The sequence below is a fragment of the Lissotriton helveticus genome, chromosome 7 (assembly GCF_964261635.1).
Source record: "Lissotriton helveticus chromosome 7, aLisHel1.1, whole genome shotgun sequence".
Taxonomy (NCBI): domain Eukaryota; kingdom Metazoa; phylum Chordata; class Amphibia; order Caudata; family Salamandridae; genus Lissotriton; species Lissotriton helveticus.
Window position 1 is genome coordinate 40,940,222 of NC_136068.1, and position 26,139 is coordinate 40,966,360.

At 43.5% G+C, this 26,139-nt stretch overlaps 1 protein-coding gene across 1 annotated transcript in view; it reads left to right on the forward strand.

Annotated features, from left to right (window-relative positions):
* Positions 1–20,673, forward strand: part of GRIK5 (glutamate ionotropic receptor kainate type subunit 5) — a 1,072,331-nt gene extending 1,051,658 nt beyond the window's left edge. Inside the window, exons 20-21 of the mRNA XM_078650387.1 lie at positions 6,649–6,770; positions 19,475–20,673. Coding sequence (XP_078506513.1) covers positions 6,649–6,770; positions 19,475–19,852 — 500 coding nt within the window. The 3' untranslated portion in view covers positions 19,853–20,673. The remainder of the gene's footprint in view (positions 1–6,648; positions 6,771–19,474) is intronic.
* The last annotated feature ends 5,466 nt before the right edge of the window (positions 20,674–26,139 follow it).

A 26,139-nucleotide genomic window follows, 5' to 3' on the forward strand; every position in this document is an offset into this window, starting at 1 on the left:
GGTCTAAGTCTACCTTTGTGAACTGGGCCCTTAGACATCAGGTCTAACCTTAGACTTCAGGTTTAAATATATATTTCAGGTCTAACCTTAGACTTTGTGAATTGGGCCGTTAGACCTCAAATCTAAACATAGACTTCAGGTCTCACCTTAGACTTGAGGTCTAGCCTTAGACTCCAATTCTAAGTTTACCTTTGTGAATCGGCCCCTGGGTGTTCATGTCATAAGCAGAATGTCTGTATTTTCCTCCATTTGTTTTTTATTTTGCTTAAAGATATCTGATAGGGACCCCTGGCTGCCAAGGATCTGAGGGCGCATCAGAGCCTCCTCCTCGGTTCTTGAATTCCGCAAGAAACTGAAGGCCTCGCTCTTCACCTAATCCGCACTACGGCTCAGCACATACAACACCCACGTCAGAGCCTGGATACCCTCCCATGTGACTTGTGTGTTACAGAAACACACATAACATAACAAACAAGAGGCCACAGGGCCTTCATCCTCAGACATGAAACATGGAGGGCCTCGCTTGCTCCTTCTTGGGCATCATCAATGGCTTCTGATGACGTGTGTTGGAAGAAAACTCAGCATAGAATGTTTACTGACAATGTGACAGGCCGCGCGCAGCCACCAGGGGGCTCCTTTATTACAAGGATCAAAGATTGATGCTTCCCCTTGGGCTCTCTCAGCTTTCTTCCTGCTTCATTTCTGTCGGCTCTCCCAACTCCTTCTATCTGGGACTTTGTCTTCCACTCTCCTCTTTCTCTGCTCTGGCTCTCCCAACTCCTCCTTTCATCTGACTGCACACAGTCACTCATGTCAGTATGTGACTAGCCTGTGTCTGGTAGGCACAATCCAGGTCAAGTGACTATGTCTAGGCTGTCACTCACAGGCAGGAAACATCCTTTACAACGCAACTTTTACCACGCAGTGCCTTTACGACGCAACTTTTACAACGCAAACCATTACAACGCATTGCGCTGGGGGGCGCTCTAGGATAGGGAATAGGTTTAATTTACTATACAACACCTTCCCTACTATCCACAGGGACTGGAGTTGGAATAGTAAATTAAACTATTCACTATCCAGGGCCCCAAAGCGCTATGCGTTGTAAAGGCATGCGTTGTAAAAACCGCGTTGTAAAGGCATGTGTGGTAAAAGCATGCGTTGTAATGTCATACATCCCTCACAGGCATATGTCTTACCAATACGTTCACCACCCCTACGTTGTACCAAGCCTGTCCCTCCAAGACACTCTCTGTACAAAGTGAAGCACCCTGTTATCCGATCAACGATCACAGCTCAAGATGGCCACCACATTGGAGGCCTCTCGATGAGGCTCTGGCAACACAATCTGTTAGAGTCTCTCATCCCATCAACCATCCACACAGAATTCACAGCTGAAGCTAAGCTAAACATCTAAACCAGGCCCATAGATTCCAATCAATGATAATTCTAACACAATTATAATTGCCACAGAGGCCCATGGACATGGACACTCCCTGATGAGCTCTCGGGCATGGGATCACAATCCATGTAAATCCTTCCTCTGACTCAGACATATTCCAAAAAACAACATCTGCACCAATAATGTGGACTAGAGGGCACCCCCCAAATCACCCAGTGGTCACCAAATTCATGGTCACCTGCCGTACCTGAGTAAGCCCTCCTCCGCGTCTCTCTGAGGTCAGCCCGGCACACATCTGAGATCCGGCGACCCCAACAATGGTGTAGACCAGGCAAAGAGTGATCTACTATTGATTGAAATCTGACCTCTGTGATCAGCATCTGGGACCGAAGGATGGGCCCGATTCACAGAACTAACTTAAGACAAAATCCTAAACTTACTACTTTTGGTATTCACAGAAGTTAGGATTTTATCTTAAGTTTGTCTTAAGACACTTAAGACAGACTTAAGACAGACTTAAGTTAGGATTTTGTCTTAACTCTGTCTTAAGTCTGTCTTAAGACAAACTTAAGACAAACTTAAGACAATATCCTAACTTCTGTGAATACCAAAAGTAGTAAGTATGTGATTTTGTCTTAAGTTAGTTCTGTGAATCGGGCCCGATGTGAGGAGACACGCTCAGATCCAGCACCGCCTGCGCTGCATTCGCTGGTCGGAGACACCAGTACGGAGAACACGAGAATCTTCTCCACCGGTGATCCCCATCTCCAGTTTATTCTCTTCAAACTGCTCTTCCAATGGGAATGCAGGATTCACATCATGAGTGGGACTTGAAATGTATCCAGATGGGATGCTATCATCTGATCACGCTTTACCTGTCCATGCCAGTGATGTTCCGTCACTATTCAGATAGACCCTGCCTTTTACATACTCTTCACGTATTGTGTGTGGGAAACAACCTTTACAACGCAACCTTTACAACGCACTACCATTCCAACAAAACTTTTACAACGCAACATCCATTACATCGCATGCCATTACAACGCAACCATTACAACGCATGCCACTACAACGCAAACCACTACAACGCATGTCATTACAACGCCTACCATTACAACGTATAACATTACCATCCAACACTTACCCTACTGTTGCACCCCCTGGAGTTAGAATAGTAATTTTTACCCCTACACTATCCAATACTTACCCTACATGCAATGTAATGTTATGAGTTGTAATGGTATGTGTTGTACAGGTAGTATGCGTTGTAATGGAATGCGTTGTAAAGGTAGTTTTTAAAAATTCGTTGTAATGGCATGTGTTGTAATGGAATGCGTTGTAATGGATGTTGCGTTGTAAAAAATGTGTTGTAAAGGTATGCGTTGTAAAAGTATGCGTTGTAACGGTATACATCCATTGTGTGTAACCACCCAGACCGAGATCACATTAAATTCCTCTCTTAACAGACTGTGAAAAGATAAGGAGACAAGCACGCTCCGTATCTAATCTGACTAGCCTGAGGGCAGAGAGAAGAAACTACAAATTAAACATCTTCAAGCTGAATCTAACCACACCATGGGGCATATTTACAAGAGGATGTCGCCGCCAGAACGTCACTTTTAGCAACGTTCTGGTGGCGCTTCGTCCTTCTCCAGTTTACAAAGCATCATTAAGCCACTTTTTATGGGTTAACGCTGCCTTGTAAATACAGCTCTTTTACAAACATCACTTAGCGTGAAAGGGGCGTGCAATGGGTGTTGCTGTGGGCATGTCACCTCAATACCCATTTCTTTTTTACGCTGCCCCTGATTTACAAGGATCTATAATTTTGAGGCAGCACCAAAAACTAACGCCATGCAAGAGCGAGCATTAGAATGGCGAAAAGATGAGACATACTTTAATTTCTCCTCATTTTTGCTTTTTTATGTGCTCCATTCTGTAGCATACACATAAAGATGAAAATGCCATGGAGGTGTCCCCTCCAGCACATAAACAATCATTAAATAAAGGTGATTCCCTACTTCTGTGTGTGCTGCTGAGTGCAGCACAAATAGAAGTATAAATCACCATTATGGGTTATTTATGTGGAGGAAGTGACACCTTCCTGATCATAAACAATCATTCACTTAAACGCAGGCACCCTAGCACTATGGTGCAAGGGTGGCTGGGTTGGCACTAGGCAGCTCAATTTAGCACCAGCACTGGGGGAAACACAGGGGTGCACTGTATTCTTGTGAATACAGCACACCCGTGCATCTTGGAAATGTTGGAGCACTTCCAAATTTGGCACAGCTCCGTGCTCTGACATTTTCTCGTAAATGTGCCCTCATAGCTCTGCTCCATGCAGTGCTTAATTTGAGCCGGTGCTTTCCAGTGCTCAGCACCGGCACCTAATTGTCAACACCATACTTGGAACAGTCTACCACATGGTGGCGCTGCTCATCTAATTTAGAGATGAGCACAACAACAGCTGTTTGGGCATAACTCGGAGGTAATCGAAACATGTATTACAATTATGACAATACTAAACATAAATATTTTCAAATGTCCCAAAAGCATATTGAGCATACCACAAAAAAATATTTAGACATTTTCAAAGTATACTAACATGTAAGCAAGGCAAACTTGTCTTGATTTATTATTTCTTTCTTTTTAGGGTGCAATTTTCATTTAGAAATAACATAGATGAAAAAGCCCAAACCCAGACTGTTTTTGATAGAAGAAACAAGTCCCATGCCTTCTTGGCATGCAGTGCCATCCGCCTTCCATGACACACCTACTGTTGAGCTACGTCCAAGTGTCGTCACATAGTACTCTGTGCACACATTATGGGGCATATTACCAAGCAGGGAGATAGGCAATTATCGCCGCTTTAGCGGCCGTTTTCGGGCGCTAAGCGGCGATAATTGAATCGCTCTATTAGCAAGCTGTCGCTAACAGCAGTTAGTGACAGCTTTAGGCGATAGCAAGCGGTTTGGGTCCCGCTTTGCATATCAGCGATATTTATCGCTAATGACATGCAAAGTGGGCGTACCCAACCTGTTAGTGACTGAAAGCAGTCGCTAACGTCGCTATCGCCTATTAGCAAGGCAGGCGTAGCGATGGAAATATTCCCGCTATCGCCAAAAACTAACGCCTGCTCTGACCAGTTCTTAGCCATGTTATCCAATGGGAGGTGGATAACATGGATAAGAGCATTTTGTCGCTAATGCGTGAATATCGCTGTATTCTCAGCGATATTCACGCTATCGCCGGAAAATGTATCGCTTTGGAGATAAACGTTGCTAATAGCACGTTATCTCAGCGATAATTTCCGACGAGGCTTAGCGATAAAAAATTTGTTGCTAAGCCTAGTTAGCGATAAATATCGCTAATCATTGGTAATATGCTCCTATGAGTTTAATGGTAAAACCATATTTATGACACGTTTTTACCTCATCAGTGACAAAGTAAATCTGCATCTTCCATTATGAATTACAAATAGTAGTTGTATATCACATTGACGTGCCACGTTTTTCTGTGTACGTTTGAAAATGAGTTTCAGAGCATACCTATGGCATCTGCACTGACCCTTTGAGACATCCACTCTTTCAGTAGCAGTAACAATGTTTACAACCCCTATGCCTTTACTGAGGTAACACAGAGTCATCTTGTGTGTGCCAACGCCCCCCTTCTAGGAGAACATAGGGATGCAGTGACTCACCTAGGCTATGCCATCCTTCCTCTCCCAGGCCTGCTCCTACAGGGGTGCAGTGACTCACCTAGTCAATGCCATCCTTCGCCTCCCAGGCCTGCTCCTACAGGGGTGCAGTGACTCACCTAGCCAATGCCAGCCTCCCACTCCCGGACCTGCTCCTACAAGGGTGCAGTGACACGCCTAGGCTATGCCAGCCTCCCACTCCCTTACCTGCTCCTACAGAGGTGCAGTGAGTCACTTAGTCAAGCTTCTGCCATAGGGAAGGAGTGATGAGCCAGCTGTGGGCCTTTCTTTCCCTCTCAGCCATGCACCAGCACAGATGCAGTAACTCACCTAGTGTGTGCCATCCTTCCCCTCCTACAGGTGCTCCCATAGGGATGCAGTGACTCACCTAGTCTATGCCATCCTTCCCCTCCCAGGCCTGCTCCTACAAGGGTGCAGTGACTCACCTAGCCAATGCCAGCCTTTCACTCCCTTACCTGCGCCTACAGAGGTGCAGTGACTCACCTAGGCTATGCCAGTTTCCAACTCCCAGGCCTGCTCTTACAGAGCTGCAGTGACTCACCTAGTCTATGCCATCCTTCCCCTCCCAGGCCTGCTCCTACAAGGGTGCAGTGACTCACCTAGCCAATGCCAGCCTTTCACTCCCTTACCTGCTCCTACAGAGGTGCAGTGACTCACCTAGGCTATGCCAGTTTCCAACTCCCAGGCCTGCTCTTACAGAGCTGCAGTGACTCACCTTGTCTATGCCATCCTTCCCCTCCCAGGCCTGCTCCTACAAGGGTGCAGTGACTCACCTAGCCAATGCCAGCCTTTCACTCCCTTACCTGCTCCTACAGAGGTGCAGTGACTCACCTAGGCTATGCCAGTTTACAACTCCCAGGCCTGCTCTTACAGAGCTGCAGTGACTCACCTAGTCTATGCCATCCTTCCCCTCCCAGGCCTACTCCTACAAGGGTGCAGTGACTCACCTAGCCAATGCCAGCCTTTCACTCCCTTACCTGCTCCTACAGAGGTGCAGTGACTCACTTAGTCAAGCTTCTGCCATAGGGAAGGAGTGATGAGCCAGCTGTGGGCCTTTCTTTCCCTCTCAGCCATGCACCAGCACAGATGCAGTAACTCATCTAGTCTATGCCATCATTCCCCTGCCACAGGTGCTCCCATAGAGCTGCAGTGACTCACTGTTGCTCCAGGCTTGAACTTGCAGGCATTTCAGATGTGGATGCAATGATTCCTCCAGTGTGGTCCATTCTTCTCCTCCCAAGTGTGCTCTCAGAGAAGTGCAGTAACTGACTTACTGTGGACCTTTCTTAACCTCTCAGGCATGCACCAGTACAGATGCAGTAGCTCACCTAGTGTGTGCCATCTTCCCCTCCTAGGTGTGCTCCCAGAGAGAAGCAATCACTCACCTAATATGTGCCAGCCTGCACCTCCCAGACCTGCTACCAAAGGGATGCAATGCCTCCCAGTAGATTGTGAACATCATGTCTCCTCTGATTATGACTTTGACAATCTCCTAAAATCCTCTCTTCTCTTTCCATGCTTCTAGGTCTGGGCATGGAGAACATTGGTGGTATTTTCGTCGTCCTCATCTGCGGGCTCATCATTGCGGTCTTCGTCGCCATCATGGAGTTCGTCTGGTCGACGCGGCGGTCGGCAGAAACTGAAGAGGTAAAAGAGTGAACAGGGTGGAGTGGTGGAGGAAGGAATGCAAATCAAGAGGAAGATGAGGGAGACTTTGAGAAGAGGAAAATATTGATAAGGATAGGGAAAGAAAACAAGGACAAGGGGTGAAAGTGAAAAAGATGACAAAGATAAAGAGAAGACAAGAAAGAAGCAAACAGTGAATGGGTGAACCAGAAAAGGAAGAACAAACTATAGGAAAGAACTAGACAGAAGATGATTTTATTTTATTTTATTTTCTATTTTATATAGGGAAGACTTGGCTCAAGGGCATTAGAGCACTTTACATGAGCACCTGATCACATTACATAGATGTTTAAGCATAGGGACATTTAGTGACTTATAGTGCTAATGTGGCAGCTTAAAGACACATCTTTGCAAAACAGGTTTTATCAGATTTTAAAAACTTTTGTTTTCTTGTTGTCACTTCATAGTAACATGAGACCATGTGTAAAGCTTACTTTTTCATGAATGTCTTTGTTTTGTTGAAAGTCTTGAGTTTGAGGCAGAATCCAAATTCACTATACTACTCAGCCAGGGATGTTTGTTGAATCGCAGTTGACCAGTCGCGTATCACGATATACAGATAGTGCACGAGCCTGGCTTTGTTTTAGGATGGATTTATGTTTGAATGCAGCCTCCATCAATTCTAGTCAGCAGGATTTATGCTCTAATTTGAATTATGAGTCAGGCACAAACTTTGCAATGACCCTGGGGCCTCTTTGTAATACATGAAATATTACTACAGTCGTCCTGCGCATATACTACAAAATGCTTTGCACAAACCTATGAGCAGAGCCCGCTGTCGCCCCATCTTTTCACACGTATGCTTACATTTTAGTAGTAAATCTTAGAGGGACGGGGGAGTGGCTGGAAAATGGGGAATATTTACTACAAAAGGGAAAGAGCTTAGAAACATTTAAGAAGGGATTTAGGGAGGGACAGGCTACTACAAAGACCCACTAACAGTAAGCCTATTGCTGGTCACAAACTACACTTGTATAGTTGCTGCATCTGTAAAGGCAACACAACAGGTGCAATTGGCTTGGTAGTTTGGTTTGCCCTGTTCCCGTCATGCACTGGGACAGGAACAGACTCATTTGCATATAGCCAGGTTCTGAGCTGGGATGGTGCAGTGAGCTAAAAAACGGTGATGGATTAAAACCATGATCTATTGACTTGGTAAGAGTATTCTGCATCATTCAGAAACTCTGTCCATCACCACCCCCCTTTTCCAAAATCGGTTTTATCCACACTATGTGTGGGAGGGTATACTCAGACGTGAGTCCCTTGCTCATTGCACCATCAGGATTCAAGCAAGCCGGGCCGAAGAAGGCTGTGATGCCAGAAACCGGCCCCCGGAAGCTTGTTTCCTTCCCAGTATAAGAATTGGCTTGGTAGTTTGGTTTGCCCTGTTCCCATCATGCACTGGGACAGGAACAGACTAATTTGCATATAGCCAGGTTCTGAGCTGGGATGGTGCAGTGAGCTAAAAACAGTGATGGATTAAAACCATGATCTATTGACTTGGTAAGAGTATTCTGCATCATTCAGAAACTCTGTCCATCACCACCCCCCTTTTCCAAAATCGCAAATGGTTTACAGCCCAGCCTTCCAGGTCATTTCTAAGAGAGTTTCAAAAGAGACATGACCCCAGCGCTAACTGCAGCTCTAGAATAATTAAAAACTTTGCAACAACACATCAAGTGCGGTAAACGTGATGTGACTTGCCAATAACAGTAAATGAAATAAAAAGTTACAAACAAAGGTTAAAAATGGAGGAAACTGTGGTCTGGATTCCTAGCTGAATTATATATAAAAACATAGTAGAAAGAAATAAAGTAAACAATGGAAGAAGATCTTACAAAGTTGTAACCCCTCAGCACCTGGGCCAAAAGTCTCCTTCCCTCATGACAGATATGTCACAGATCCCTATTGTGATATCTCTCTGGGAAGCACAACAGGGAAATCCTTGTGTGGTGTAAAAAGTAAGAGGTGGTCTATTCGCTGTACTCTGCTGCTCGCAGTCCCAGGGTGCAATGGTTATAGGCGCCCACAATGGGTTGCACAATTCAAGCAATGAATAAACGTAAAAATCCTTGTTGGTTTTATTGGTTTCCTGCTCCTTTGTTTATTTAATTTATTGGTAAACAACCACAATTTCTTCATGGTTATGCAATAGGATAATTTTTCAATTATATCCATGATCGATTGATCATCATCCATTTGTCATGACAATTTGTCAAATGACTGTCTTTCTCTTATACCCTAACGCATTTCTGACCTCCCGGGTCCTTTCTCGAGGGACGCTCTATCTACAATACAAAAAAAATCTAACCAAAATCTGTATCAAATTTCACTGTACCTACATTGATCAAATCACAAAACAATCTAATACTGTCTCACACATCATCAAAAATAGCACTTATCTTCATCTAAATCTTTTGTTTCTGTTTACTAAATACAGTGCTATAGAATTTGACAAGTTATTCAATGGATTCACTTATAGCATTTCCGTTTGGAGCTTTCTCACTTATTATGCTGTACAACATAACATAACAGAATATGTTTATAGCACCAGCAATCTCTTCCTCTTAACTGTTTAGAGCTGATTTGAATGAGCCTCCTAATACTTCACTAGCTGCCATGTGTTTCTACATGCAACCACAGCTAGTACACTTTACTCTTTGTTGTGCAAAAGTCTATTGAACTTTTAAACTCAACTAAACATTCATCAAATGTCAAACTCTCAAGTATTACATTCTTACAGAGTCAAGCTTCCATCATACGTGATACTGCTGTGTGTTAAAGATACAGTGGAGTCTAGTTGGTGTGTCCTCCCACGCATCTCAATGATGTGCATTCCATGTGGTTCACTCGTCTCTTCCGGAACGTCTCTTAGACACATGTCATAATGTGACCTGTTAATTCCGCATCACCATAGCGTATAGGCCATTTTGAAATGATAAACATTATCTCTATGTCTTATAAAAAATTACTGAGTGTGCATATGAAATAGTTTTTACCTAGATGCCAAAACAAGAAATGTGTATTAAATGAAGTATTGAAACAACAGTCACCTTTATCAACACTTATTTTGTTGTCCTCGTAAAAATTGTAGGTTACCTAGTGTATATTATCAGTATTCCCGCATAAGGGATGGGGTGAAACATAGAGTGAATGAGTTAAGTGCAGCTGACCTGTTATCGATTTTTGTCTACATTATCAAAGTCTTGTTACTACAACAAATTCAATTGTAGTATATTGAAAATAGTTGAACAAAACAATATTTCAATCGATTGTTGTAACATTCTCTGTCCAACATTTCAATAACACCATACAATATTCAAGTTGCCTGTTGCTGATCCTACAAATAAGGAAAACACAAGGAGTTGATAGTTGGAGCCCTGAAACTTTTCAGGCACTCACCCCATCACAGATATGCGTTGAATCCATCATCGTTCTTTAACTCGCTTTGCCACCCCAGTTCAGACACAGCTAAATGCAAATCAGTCTTGACCCTGTGCCTCATTGGAATAGTCCAGCCCAAACTGCCAGGTCTTCCCTTGACCGGAAACAAGCATCCTGGGACCCCTCATCTGCCAGGCTAGCTTGAATCCAGAGGCAAAATGAGCAAGGCAAACTGGTAATTTCTATACAATCATTCATTCCTTTGGGTTGTAGTGTGTCAATGTGATTGATCCAGTATATTTCCTGATGGAGAAGCTTCTTGGACAAAGCAATTCATCTTTGTGTTTTACTGTCCCCAATATCTGAAACTGTAATTTCAATGTGTCCAATGCAATGTGTGGCCACACTTGATTAATAATTGAAGTTCCTTATGTTATTCTTATGTTCCAAAATTCTTGTCCTGATTTTACGCCCTAGTTTGCCAACGTGCAACAGTTCACATGGACATTTGAGTGCATATATGCAGTTTTAAGTGTCACTGCACATAAAGTTTAAGGGATATCAGACAACCTTTATGTGGTAGAATCACGTTATTAATTTGTATCATGTTGGTGCAACGCATAAAAGTCAAACAAACTTTTGATGTGTGGTATTTTTGTTTGTTGATCAATAATTTGTCTGATATTGCGTGATCTTTAAAAAGTATATAATGGAGAGTATTTATATAAGCCAACAAAACCGTGTTCCTTTTGTAGTATTTCCCACCTTCTGTTTAAATCTTCTTAATTTTCAAACTTCACATAGAGAATTTTGACACAAACGTAAATCTAGATTTGGGGATTTTATTAGACTTCTCCAATAATTGTTTTCGTTTTCAGCAGCTACCCTCGACTGATTGGTTTATTATCTGATATGGATAAACCTTGGTGTGAAATTTTTTCTTGTATTCTTGTTCTATCATCAACTAATTCATCTGGTCCGAAGTTATTCTTTTTTATCTAGTGAATTGATTGAACGATAAATGTCTTTTTAAAGGTTCAGGGTGAAAGCTTTTATATTTTAAAAAATAGAGTGTCCCCCAGATGAAGGACCAGGGCTGTCTGAAATGCATTAGTGTGTAAGAGAAATGCAGCTATTAGACAATTGTCGCGTCAAATGGATTCTGATCAATCAATCCTTTATACATATCCTTGAAAAATGAACATATTACTTGACCATGAATAAATTGTGGTGGTTTACCAAGAAATGAAACACAAGAGGAAGCAAGAAATCAATAAAACCATAAGGATTCTTACATTGATTTTTCAATTGGGTTGTTGTTTAAACTGTCCAAGTCATTGTGAGAACAGGGACATTTCTCAGGGAGAAATTGATTTTTAGAAAAATGCCATAGAAATCCATCAATCATCTTTGTTTTCACTGGCTCTGGAAGCTTCACATAAGCCATGAACACCCTGCAGGAAGAAGCAGAGCAGGGGATGTGCTGCAAAATGCAAATGAGCTAGCCTGACTCATCAGTGGGAGGAAGGTACCAATGCTTGATGCATCGTAAATCCAATCCTGTCCCCGCCAGCCCCATGGCACTGACATCTGTGAGCTGCAATGAATCGCTTCCCTGTTAAGTAGGGCACGACTCTCACTGAAGAGATGCTTTTAATATTCCATATGTGATTCATAAAGTCCTCAGAAGACCTCAAAACAATACATATAGTCAGAGTTTGGCAGGTGCCCTCTGCTGCAGGATCCAGACATCTTCACAGAAATGTCTGAGCTCCTCCAAGTAACAGTGACATCACACACAACCACTCTAGAGTCAGGAGGGAGTGAATCACTCAGAAAATGTGTCTCTGAACTACTAGGGCACCAAGAAAAACACACACAGGTACCACACAAGAAGAAATGTGGCAGAGCGTTGAACAAGGGCTGTGAGCCTGTGAACCCGACACGACTGCGGAGACGCTTTGTGAATCGGGCCCTCAGTGGCGTAACACAAAGTAATGGGGGCCCCTGCAGAATGTAACGAGGAGTCCCTGAGTCTCCCATATCTCACAGATATTCATTGACCTTGGACTGAATAGGTGGCCCTGGAAGAGTCAGGGGGCCCCCTGTAACAGCTGCCCCCCCCTGCTTTGCAGGGGCCACAGAGGCCAGTGTTGCACCTCTAAATACACAACCACAGGCAAACAATGCTCAAATACAGAGTAAGTACCTGCAGGCTCCTACCACAGACAGGCAGACACAAGTAAACCTTGATACCAGGGGAAGAAAGGGTTTTTATCAGTGCATCACTACTCCCCCACTTTAATCCCCTTAGCACTACCACTCGCTATCGGATGTGCCCCACTGCCGTCAAAACTGCTCCATCCTGTGGGTAATATTGAATTTTCTCTACATCATGTGCCTTGTCCTTCTGTCCTCTCCACTCTTCTACACCATGTGTCACCCTTCTCTCCCTCTTGCACTGCTGCACCCTGAGTGCCATCATCTCCTTTCCACACTGCTATATCCTGTGTGTAATCCTGATCTCCATTCACTACCACATCTACTACTGCTACTTCCTGGGTAGTAGCAGTGAATGGAGATGCTTCTCAACAGTGAGTACTTCTGCATCCTTTCTGTAATCCTGATATCCTTTCACTACTGCTACATCCTCTGAGTACTCCTGCATCATGTGTGTCATCCTGATATCCATTCACTACTGCTACATCCTGGGTAGAAGTAGTAAATATAGATATTTCTCACCAGTGAGTACTCCTGCATCATGTGTGTAATCCTGATCTCCATTCACTACTACTACATCTTATGTGTTGACCTTCTGTCCTTTTCTCGCCACATTGCTGTACCTTGGTTCACCTGTCTCTTCCACTTCTACTTCAGCACCGTGTAATGTTATCCTTTCCTGTCGACTCTCCTACACCATGTGTAATCCTAATCTCCTTTCACTACCACTACTACTTTTGTGGAAAAAGATAAAAGGGTCCAGAAATCCTGAGTCTGGATATGATTCCCTAACATGTTGGAGGAGTTTTGCTCAAGACTCTGGATCCGTAGCGGATTTACCCGGTGGCAAGATGTGATACTCTACTTTGATCGTTCCTCAAATTTGGATGATTTTTACAATGTTGCGCTACAACTTGTGAAAATGTATGAAATTGATGCTGATACACTGTCTCATTGGAAGAATATAAATAGCCTTGAGAAAGCCCTGGCCTTACTCGCCACACAGGGCGAAACACATGTCGGCTGTTCTTTCTTGCTCTTCTTAACAATGTTCACAATCGGAAAATTATAAACGAGTGAAATGGATTCAACTAAGTGAAAAATAAAAATAAAAAAGAACTACTTTCACTCCAACCGATTCGTACTGTGCTATCTTCAAAAAAACAAAAAAAAAATGTACTCATTGATGGGTGTGCATATATGTCTCTGGAACTCTCTCTTCACTACTACTACTACTACATCCTGTGTGTTGTACTTCTCACCAGATCTCTTTTCACCTGGCCTCTTTTCACCACTACTACATCCTGTGTGTTGTCGTCTCCAGTAAGCACGGCTACACCCTCTGTGTAATCCTGATCTCCTTTCACCATCACTACATCTGGTGTGTTATACTTCCCAACAATGAGAAGGATATCCTCTCTGTGTAAACAAGCATTCTCCACACTGCACACCCTGAGTCCATTTGTGCCCTTCTTTAAGTACTACTACACCTCAGTGTTGTCTTTCTGTCCGATCAGTGTTAGTACACCCTCCACTTAGTACAACAACAGCATGTGTGTGGTCCTGTTCTTCTCCTGCACTGCTACACCTGTGTGTTGTCCTACTTCCCTCTCAGTACTACTACACACTGTGAGTAATCTAAATGAGCTCTATGTACTACTATTCATTCTCATTCTGTCCTTTCAATACTACTGCACCTGTAGGTCATTATCCTCCCTCTCCATTCTACTACAACATATATGTTGTTCTTGTCTGCACTAAGTGCTACTACGCTGTATGTCATCCTCTGCACTCAATTCTACTACAGCATGTGCTGTTCTTATCTCCACTCATTACTTCTTCACACTGTGTGTCATTCTCTGTACACACTACTACTACTACACCCTTTGTATTGTTCTTCTCTCCTCTCAGTATTGTTACCTCCTGTGTGTAATCCTTCTCACCTTTCAGTACTACTATTTCCTGTACTACCTCCTTCTTTCATTCAGTACTGCTATTTCATACGCTCAGTCCTTCTTTCCTCTCAGTAATGCTACTTCCTGTGCTCAGTCCTTCTTTCCTCTCAGTAATGCTACTTCCTGTGCTCAGTCCTTCTTTCCTCACAGTAATGCTACTTCCTGTGCTCAGTCCTTCTTTCCTCTCAGTAATGCTACTTCCTGTGCTCAGTCTTTCTTTCCTCCCAGTAATGCTACTTCCTGTGCTTAGTCCTTCTTTCCTCTCAGTAATGCTACTTCCTGTGCTTAGTCCTTCTTTCCTCTCAGTAATGCTACTTCCTGTGCTTAGTCCTTCAGTAATGCTACTTCCTGTGCTTAGTCCTTCTTTCCTCTCAGTAATGCTACTTCCTGTGCTTAGTCCTTCTTTCCTCTCAGTAATGCTACTTCCTGTGCTCAGTCCTTCTTTCCTCTCAGTAATGCTACTTCCTGTGCTTAGTCCTTCTTTCCTCTCAGTAATGCTACTTCCTGTGCTTAGTCCTTCTTTCCTCCCAGTAATGCTACCTCCTGTGCTCAGTCTTTCTTTCCTCCCAGTAATGCTACTTCCTGTGCTCAGTCTTTCTTTCCTCCCAGTAATGCTACTTCCTGTGCTCAGTCTTTCTTTCCTCTCAGTAATGCTATTTCATGTGCTCAGTCTTTCTTTCCTCCCAGTAATGCTACTTCCTGTGCTCAGTCTTTCTTTCCTCCCAGTAATGCTACTTCCTGTGCTCAGTCTTTCTTTCCTCCCAGTAATGCTACTTCCTGTGCTCAGTCTTTCTTTCCTCCCAGTAATGCTACTTCCTGTGCTCAGTCTTTCTTTCCTCTCAATAATGCTACTTCCTGTGCTCAGTCCTTCTTTCCTCTCAGTAATACTACTTCCTGTGCTCAGTCTTTCTTTCCTCCCAGTAATGCTACTTCCTGTGCTCAGTCTTTCTTTCCTCCCAGTAATGCTACTTCCTGTGCTCAGTCTTTCTTTCCTCTCAATAATGCTACTTCCTGTGCTCAGTCCTTCTTTCCTCTCAGTAATGCTACTTCCTGTGCTCAGTCTTTCTTTCCTCCCAGTAATGCTACTTCCTGTGCTTAGTCTTTCTTTCCTCTCAGTAATGCTATTTCATGTGCTCAGTCTTTCTTTCCTCTCAGCAATGCTATTTCATGTGCTCAGTCCTTCTTTCTTCTCAGTAATGGTACTTCCTGTGCTCAGTCTTTCTTTCCTCTCAGTAATGCTATTTCATGTGCTCAGTCTTTCTTTCCTCTCAGTAATGCTACTTCCTGTGCTCAGTCTTTCTTTCCTCTCAGTAATGCTACTTCCTGTGCTCAGTCTTTCTTTCCTCTCAGTAATGCTACTTCCTGTGCTCAGTCTTTCTTTCCTCTCAGTAATGCTACTTCCTGTGCTCAGTCCTTCTTTCCTCTCAGTAATGCTACTTCCTGTGCTAAGTCTTTCTTTCCTCCCAGTAATGCTACTTCCTGTGCTCAGTCTTTCTTTCCTCTCAGTAATGCTATTTCATGTGCTCAGTCTTTCTTTCCTCTCAGTAATGCTATTTCATGTGCTCAGTCTTTCTTTCCTCTCAGTAATGCTATTTCATGTGTTTAATCCTTCTCTCCTCTCAGCACTGCTGCCTCCTGTGCATAATCCTCCCTCCCTTTACTGCTGCTACTGTGAGCTTATTATTAGGGTTTCCAGTTTTATGGTATTAATTTTTTGGTCATTTCCACCTGTATTTAGACATTTTGTGTTTGCTATTTTATCTGTATTTAATTTGGGTTTTGTCATAAAATGAACCTGAAATGAGTATATTTCCACATTTTTTTAACAGATAAATATGCATTCATGTTTGGATGCCTGCCAGGTTTCAATGCTATTAACACCCTCAGAAGGTAAATCAATGTACTTATGTGAAAATATGTAAATTTCAGAATCACCCTTGTGCATATCTACTGCTCTTTAACCCCTTCACTGCGGACCGTGCTTGTGCACAGGCGAGCGGTACAAAAGGGGGTGGTGATGGACGGAGCATCTGAATCAATCAAACACTCACACCCAGTCAACAGATCTGGGTTTGATCCATCACCGTTCTTTAGCCCACTCTGCCACCCCAGTTCAGACATGGCCATATGCAAATCAGTCTGACCCTGTGCCTCTTGGGAACAGTCCAGCCGAAACTGCCAAGCCATGCCTTCCCTGGACCGGAAACAAGCTTCCTAGGACCGGTTTCTGGCATTCCAGCCGTCTTCAGTCAGGCTTGCTTGAATCCAGTGGCAAAGTGAGCAAGGGACTCACGTCTGAGCCTACCCTGCCAAACCTATGGCGAACAAAGCGGTACAAAAGGGGGTGGTGATGGACGGAGCATCTGAACCAATCACACACTCACACCCAGTCAACAGATCTGGGTTTGATCCATCACCGTTCTTTAGCCCACTCTGCCACCGAGTGGAGCTGCACTTATGACAAGCTGAGCGCGTCACAGCCACACCTGTTTTGGAACGTTCAGCACAGCGGGGAAATTATCCCCGCATGTGAACGTTCCAGCGGCCGCGACGAGCTCAGCTCGTCATGAGTGCAGCTCAACCGTGCCTCATGACGAGCTGAGTTCGTCATGAGCACTCAACAAAATTGTTTTGTTTTTTAACCCCAACCCTGTGACCTGGCAGTCATGGCAGACAGTATTTACAATCACTCAAAAAGCAACGCAATTTCTGTTTTTAGCCACATTTAAAAATAAGTACAAGAAAATACATGTTTTTCTGTCTGTATTTATTTGTAAAAAACAGGGAGCCTTGGTTATAATCCCTCTCTCCTATCAGTCCAGCATGTCTCTCTGTATCATGTTTCTCTCCTTTCAGCCCTGCTACATGCTGTGTTTTCCTTCTCTACCTCCACCACTCCTGCACCCTTATTTGGAGTTCTTGCCTCCTCTACACCTCTGCACCCCTGTCTAGCAGTGTGGTCCTCTCACCCCAGCTGCACAACACTTTGTTTTGTGTTTCTCTCTTTTAACCACTATTAGATTCTTGTGTGTTTTTCTTCTCACCACTCTTGCGAATACAACCTGAGTATAGGCCTTCTATCCTCCGAGCTTTGTTATATTTAGTGTATTAACCTTCTTTTCTCTCAAAACTATTTCCCCTCTGTGTGATTTTTTTTCTGTCTTTCAATACCTACTGTGTGTGCTGTGCTTTTCTCTCAGCACTACTAGTCCCTTTGTGTTGCCCTTCTATCAGTTCTACTGCATGCCTTAGGTTGTCCTTCTCTGAGCATTACTACATCCTTACTTCAACACTACTACACCCTTTGTGTTGCCCTTCTCTCACCACTACTACACCCTTTCTTCAGCACTTCAACACCCCTCTTCTTGCCTTTCTCTCTGCCCTACTGCACCCTTTCTTCAGCACTACAACACCCCACTTCTTGCCTTTCTCTTTGCCCTACTGCACTCTATCTTCAGCACACCCCTCTTCTTGCCTTTCTCTCTGCCCTACTGCACTATTTCTTTAGCACTTCTACACCCCTAGTCTTGGACACTCTGCCTTACCACACCCTCTGTGTTGTCCTTCTTTCAGCACTACTACACTCTTTCTTCGCACTACTACACCCTTTGTGTTGCCCTTCTCTCACCACTACTACACCCTTTCTTCAGCACTTCAACACCCCTCTTCTTGCCTTTCTCTCTGCCCTACTGCACCCTTTCTTCAGCACTACAACACCCCACTTCTTGCCTTTCTCTTTGCCCTACTGCACTCTATCTTCAGCACACCCCTCTTCTTGCCTTTCTCTCTGCCCTACTGCACTATTTCTTTAGCACTACTACACCCCTAGTCTTGGCCACTCTGCCTTACCACACCCTCTGTGTTGTCCTTCTTTCAGCACTACTACACTCTTTCTTCGCACTACTACACACTTTGTGTTGTCCTCTGAGTGCTACTACACCCTTTGTCTTGTGCTTCTCCCAGCTCTACTACACCCTTTGCATTGTCCTTTGTTGGAGGGAAAACTTATTGAACAAACACCACGAAAAGCAGGTTGACAATATAATATGGGTTTATTACAATTCTACAGTGAGGATCAGCCTCTACAGGAGAGATCAGTTCACCTCCGAGGAGATGCACCTTGATGTCTGGAGATTTAGCTCAGAAACAGCTATATTTATTCTTCCAAACCACAAAGGAAAGGGTCACAAGTTGACCATTAACGTAGTAAATGTTCACACAGGACATATATAATAATATCAGTAGATCTAGCAATTTCTAAGAAACATAAGTGCATGTAGGTGGGCCTAGCCTCACATAATGAGCATGGAAACCCTCATGTGGGTTTCGGTTCTCTGAATCTAAGCGGAGTAAAGATATATTTATCTAACTGTGCAGCGCGTGGTTACATCCTGCTCAAGGCCTATTAGCCAAGCTTATCAGACATTTTGTATGTAGTTTCTTCCATCAATCCATCTAGCCGGTTAGGTGCAAAGCTGTGGTTTCTGCAGAAGTGAGTGACCAGCTATACGACTTGTAGGTGTGATCTCGGCTGTAGCGTACATATGTGTGTCAGTATGTACTAAGGCACAATACGCGTCTGGTATTTCTTCCTATACAAGCTTAAAGGTGTAAGAAACTGCAGCACTTCAGAGAAAGCAGGCTCTTATGTGATTGGTGCATTTTAGCTCGTTCCTCTAGCAGATGGAAATTGTCGTACCCTATTATTGCAGCTTCTGTGCTGAAGCATTACTGGTTTCCTGAGTCTGAAGGAAGATATGATCTATGCTTCATGCAGTAGCTCAACTTATTAACCACAGGCTACATCCTGACCTTTCAACAAACTATGTGACCTCATTAATTCAGCTGAGCACATTGTCTTTGTAACATGCTATTTCTGGTCTATTTCTCATGCAGAGGCCTGTGTTCCTACTGGGGCCTAAAACTGTTTCTAGCTTGAAACCTTTGCATGGAAGTTGCAGGCCTCAGTTCTGTGTGTGCTTGTATATAATGTATCCTACTTTTCCCTATATCAACTTCTCTCCTCGGCACATCTAACTCCGGCCTGCATCATCATTTTATCCTATTAGTTTTCTCACACCTGCCTCCATTTTGTTTCCCCCACAGGTGTCTGTTTGCCAGGAGATGCTGAGCGAGCTCCGTAGTGCAGTTTCCTGCCGCAAGACCTCCCGCTCACGCCGGCGGCGGAGGCACGGTCGTGCCACCCTCTCCCTCACCAAGCCACTCCGCTCTGTCCGGGAGATGAGGCTGAGCAACGGCAAGCTCTACTCGGGGACAGCTTTGACCGAGCCGGGCCCCGGTCCCCAGCGCCTCTTGGACGAGCCACCGGGGCCACCACGTAGCTGCACGCACATCCGCATCTGCCAGGAGTGCCGGCGGATACAGACGTTACGGGCATCACACCTGCCCAGGATACCCCTGCTGCCACCCGACGGGGGCACGCCGAGGCGAGGACAGCCAATGGAGATCGCTAGCCAAGAATGAGGTCATGGGGTTGGCATGGCCTTCCTTCTTCTCAACAGAGAAGTGTGATTGGCGTAGACTTGGGGTAAAACAGAATTGCCTTCGCTTTTTTGGAGGTTGTGCATTCCCCTGACTTTAGATTTGATTCTGTCACCAAGTGTGCGCTGTGCGTGCGATGGGACCTTGCATTGCCCCCCGCCCCCCACCCTGGTGCGGGGTAAGGGGAAGTTGCTCCCCTTTCCTAACAATTGTACTGTCATAATTTTTTGGGATAATTTTTAGGTTTTTTTTTTAAGGGAGGGGGCATTTGGCAGGAGAAAAGAATGGGCAGATAAAAAAGATGGACGTCACACCTACTTCTACGCGGGGAAGTCACTACTCCGGTGCCCTTCACCCCATGGCTGTCGCATCGCCAGCTGGTGTTGAACTCAGGGTTTCTTAAAAAACAAAAAGAAAAAACTGAAAACAGTATTCGCCTTGCCTCGGAATTTTGGAACTGTCTAAATTCTGTGCTTTTAAAAACAAAGGGAGTCGTGAAGATGGACCCAAAAAGAAAATCATGAAATTCCATTAAACATCGGAGGAGCCTGGCCTGCCCATGGCTCCCAGCCGTTTAAAAATGAATAATAATGGAAAACATTAAAGTGAAAAACGGACATGCTTTGAACTTTTAAAGTGTTTTTCTTCAAATTGTTGCTTTCGTTATTTTTTCTTTAGGTTTTCTAGCGTATGTTTTTTTTGTTTGTCTTTTCATGTTTTTTTTAGTGCCAAACTAGTGGGGTCTTACTGCAATTATAAACTGAGAAATTCTTGCAGGCTGGAATAAACCACTTCAGACCTTTTCTTTGGTGATTCCTCCTGTGTTGGTTGTGGAAGGATGCCATGGGGGCATGATGAGGTGTGCTCCTTGATCTGGGTATACTGTATTTATGGCAGGTGAGACTGATGGGAAAGGGCCACAATTCTTTCATTTAACCCTTAGAAATACAGTGACCTCAGCTTTTTTCAACCTCCTTCCGCCAGCAGGTCTGGTCTTGGGGTAACATGAGAATAGACGGTTATGGCAGATATATTCATTGCCTGCCCCCCTTTTCTGCCCTCACCTTCCGTGGGACAGTTTTAACTCTGAACTCTTTGGATCTGATGCATATATTGAGGAGTTGTTTCATTTTCTGCTTTTCTGCTTCCCCCCAGCCTCTCAAACCATATAAAGCAATCCAATGGATGTTTTTGTATCACGCTGCATCAGAACTGCAAACACACTACAACTACTTGTGTCTACCACAGCAGAGCATTCTTTACCAATCACAAAAGATTTTAACACAGGCACCAGAAAAAAGTATTTCTTATGACCATCAAAACAATATTGTATTTTCCAATAATTTCTAGATCGATTTTACCTTCCCACCTTAAATCTCCTCAAATTATGTATAAAACTCGGCCAACCCCAAGAAGAATACCAACTGTTGTTTCGTTGTGTGCTCTCGAGCTTCCAAAATTGGTTTCACGTTGTTTTCGTTTGCTTTCTTCAGTCATGTTATGACCCAAGTATTTCACGTCAGCAAAACTACATTTGCAGTTATTCATTTTATTGTTAATCATTTTTCTTCTAAACACCAGATCTGAAATCATGGTTCTTGCAGAATATTGTCTTGGAATGCCACAGCCATAGTTACAGCTTCCAGCACCTGTTTCACTAATCTTTGCAAGATTGAAATAGCAAGAACAATACTGAATGGAATCCACCTGTACTGGACCAGGCCTTTGGTAACAGAAATGCTATTAGCTGCTTAGATTGTTCATCTAGTTTTATCTCATGATAAGTCCAAGTGTTGAAACACTGTGTCATCTGGCAACAATATCTTCTTGTGCAAGTTTGCTAATGGATGGCAATCAATCCTTATTGTATTGTTTAGTCTTCATAAGTCTCCACACAGTCTTAAGCCAACAGATGGTTTTAGTCTAATCACCACAGGTGCCACCCATGGTGATGAGCTGATTGGTCCTACCATGCCCTTCTTGCAAAGGTCACCCAAAGTTTGTTTTAACTTCACCAAAGTATGTAAAAGAAACATTACACATGCTGTGTCTAAAGGGAATAGCATTGTCTCGCAATGCAGTTTGATGTTTAACACCTTTGTACTTCCCAAGGTCATAGCTGAACGCATGGCAATACTTCAGCTTTAATCTCTCAACATAACTTCGACTCTCCTTTACTTTTGAAAACTACCCCATTTCAATTTGCTAATACTCATCTCCTCTTAGTGGGGCCAACTCAAATAGGATATCCTTTCTTGGCAACTTAGATTTTTCCTCTGCTTATCTTTCCTCGAAAATCCATTTCAGACCAAAGGTGCTCCAATGAGGCTATATTATGCCCTGATTATCCTCCAGTTCTTACCGCAACATTCATCATCCTCCTATCTCCCCAAATGTTGGCATCAGAGTTGCTCTTAATACTCTCTCTTTGTATTGTACAATACTTCAACCCATAACACTTTCTCTCACTTCCTGCTACACTAAGGAACACATCCAGGGGGCATATGTACAAGCCCCTATCGCTACGGGAACGTCACTTTTTCGACGTTCCTGTGACAGTAGCAGCTTTGCTGTATTTACAAGGCAGCGCCAAGCCACTTAACATGGCTTTGTAAATAAGGCCCCCTTTTACACTATGTGTAGCGTGAAAGGGGAGGGCAATGGGTGTTGCGGTGGGACTTGCACTGCAAAACCCTGTGATTCTGATGCTGCCTCCTATTTACAAGGGAGGAGGAAAGAGGAGGCAGAGACAGAATTAAGAGCAGGGAAAACCAGGTCTTAACCTGGCAAAATGACTAGACATTTTTAATTTCTCCCTTTCATTTAATGTTTTCATGTGTACTGCGTTGTGCAGCAGACATGAAAACAGCAAAAGTTCCCCCTTCCTACAAATAAACAGTCATTTTAAAAAAAAATCTTTTTTGCAACTTCTATGTGTGCTGCATTAAGCAACACACATAGAAGTTACAACACGGCATTTCAAGATTGCTTATGAGCACGAAGGGGGAGTTTCCTGTACATAAAGAATCTTTGCCTGCACGCAGACACCCTTGCACTATGGTGCAAGGGTGCCAGCATTAACGCGAAGCTGCTAAATTTAGCACCAGCGCAGGGGGAAATGCAGGGCTGCGCCACATTCCTGTGAATATGGCGCAGCCCTGCGTCTCAGACGTGGCAGAGTGTGTTGTTAACATATGGGGAGCGTGTATGCACACACTCCACTCCCAGGTGCACTGCTCGGAAGGATATCAAATCCAGCTTCATTTCGAACCATTTCACCACTTCGCATTTTGTACATTGTTCGTCTTTTCTTGTTTTTACGTTATTATCGCTTTTATCCAATCCACATGATTCCCATACTGCATGTAAGTAACTTTTCATATTTCAATGTGCCCATCCGGACCTCTTTTGTAAATAAGATCTTAATGCACAAAAAAATGTTCAGAGCAGCAATCTTTTTATTTAGTATGGAACCCAATGCATTTCGGGCTATAGTCCAGCCCTTCGTCAGGGGTAGCTGAAAAACGGATAATTTTGAATAATACATTATTACAGGATAGTATCAATGTTGCTTACAGCCTTTTTTCAAAAACATTTTCAATCCAAGCAATCTCGGAACCAGTGTTAGTTAGATACTGTATACATCAAAATTACACGAATCTGTAATCATCCTCATCACTGCGTAAACGATAAGTTTAACATTACTAACGTCACCTCGAAATATTTATTTCATCACTGGGGAGTTTAGATTACCGTGTGTTTATAAACCTGTTTAGCACCACGTTAAAAGCTCTACATTAAACAATTGCATTCGAGGAATGCTATTTGGCAGACGCATGAGAACCAGTTCAATACCATGTCGAAAACTCAACATTAAACGATTGCTTTCACAAGAATACTACGTGTATTCGGGCTTGCACAATCCCAGGGACGCACGCATTTGTGTAAATATTTTGGTTGAAAGAAAATGGATTAAAATAGACTAATATTGGAGTGCGGACCACCATCAATGTTTATGTTCAATAATTAAAGCCCCCCGTTGGTCATTGCACCCACAACAAAAACGTATAAGATGCTGGAAGAACATTCGTGAATCCACATAGAATTGAACTGTGTTCGGAGCTACAATCCTTAAAGGTGGCATTACAAGAATATGGAAAGGATAATAAGACAGCCTGGATTGAGATGGATAATGGATACGCAGTATAAACGTTTCAATAAGTGACTTTTTTAAAAAACATTTATGGTGCATTGTGGGGAGCGCAGTTAATGATGCAAACTGAGCATACGTCAAGCTAGCCGAGGCGATGGGTGGAGCAGGATGTGATTTAAATACGTGACTTTGCACGTGTGGGAGATTTAATTAGCAGCAGCCCGTAGGGCGAGCAGTAAGAAAAGAGAAAATGAGCAGGTACGATAGGCATGAGAATGCTTTTTAACGTTAAGAAATACTTTAATGGGTAAAAGTTCAACGCGCATTGCATTAGCGAGGAAGGTAAAATAATTACAGTTTTTTGATAAGCGAACAGCGAGTAGAAACAGTACATATATTGTTCTGAATGTAGTATTCTTGTGAAAGCAATCGTTTAATGTTGAGTTTTCGACATGGTATTGAACTGGTTCTCATGCGTCTGCCAAATAGCATTCCTCGAATGCAATTGTTTAATGTAGAGCTTTTAACGTGGTGCTAAACAGGTTTATAAACACACGGTAATCTAAACTCCCCAGTGATGAAATAAATATTTCGAGGTGACGTTAGTAATGTTAAACTTATCGTTTACGCAGTGATGAGGATGATTACAGATTCGTGTAATTTTGATGTATACAGTATCTAACTAACACTGGTTCCGAGATTGCTTGCATTGAAAATGTTTTTGAAAAAAGGCTGTAAGCAACATTGATACTATCCTCTAATAATGTATTATTCAAAATTATCCGTTTCTCAGCTACCCCTGACGAAGGGCTGGACTATAGCCCGAAATGCATTGGGTTCCATACTAAATAAAAAGATTGCTGCTCTGAACATTTTTTTGTGCATTAAGATCTTATTTACAAAAGAGGTCCGGATGGGCACATTGAAATATGAAAAGTTACTTACATGCAGTATGGGAATCATGTGGATTGGATAAAAGCGATAATAACGTAAAAACAAGAAAAGACGAACAATGTACAAAATGCGAAGTGGTGAAATGGTTCGAAATGAAGCTGGATTTGATATCCTTCCGAGCAGTGCACCTGGGAGTGGAGTGTGTGCATACACGCTCCCCATATGTTTATACTAATAAGTGTATTTGGGCTTGCACAATCCCAGGGACGCACGCATTTGTGTAAATATTTTGGTTGAAAGAAAATGGATTAAAATAGACTAATATTGGAGTGCGTACCACCATCAATGTTTAGAGTGTGTTGTTAAGCCAAGCAGGCTAACAACACATTTCGACACTTCCCTTGTACATATCCCCCCAGGTTTAGAGCCAAAGCATCAACCTTCAGAATAAGCCTACCGCGTCAGCTGATTTTTGTGGAGAGCTTTCATAGTTCTTTCACAACAACATTAGATCTATCTGTGACCAATTCCCTCAAAACTCAGGACCAATGCCTGGCATGGAGGGCAATGCCCCTTCTGGGCCAGTCCTTGCAAATTTTAGTCTGATATCTCTGGAGGAATCTTTTTTAGAACTGGCTAAATGTAAGCCTGGATCCCCCTGACATTCTTAAAGAAGATGTCTTTCACACTGAACCCCATCTTGTATAAATTGATGAATTCTTCCATTGCCTTTGCCCTAGTGCTTAAATGCTGGAAACAGTCTCGCCTGCTTCAACTACTCAAAAAACCTAATGCTGACCCCAATATTTTGAACAACTATAGACCAATCTCTCTTTTGCCAGCTGTGGCGAAAATGTTAGAGAAGCATGTTAACAGGCAACTGACTAAGTCCAATTGCCTCCTACCGGACTCCCAATCCGGCTTTAGCCCCTTCGCCGCGGGGCTAATTCCCGCGCGGCGCGGGGGGAGGGAGGCCGCGCAGTGCCGCGGTGCTCATGACAAGCTCGACTCGTCATGCAGCACGGTGGCGCTGTGCTGATGACGAGCTGAGCTCGTCATGACCATGCCCGTTCCAATGGAACGCCCAGCACAGCAGGGAAATTATCCCCGCGTGGGCGTTCCGTAACGGTCATGACAAGCTGAGCTCGTCATCAGCACAGCACCACCGTGCTGCATGCCGAGCTGAGCTCGTCATGAGCACCGACGAGGTTAAGACGAATCA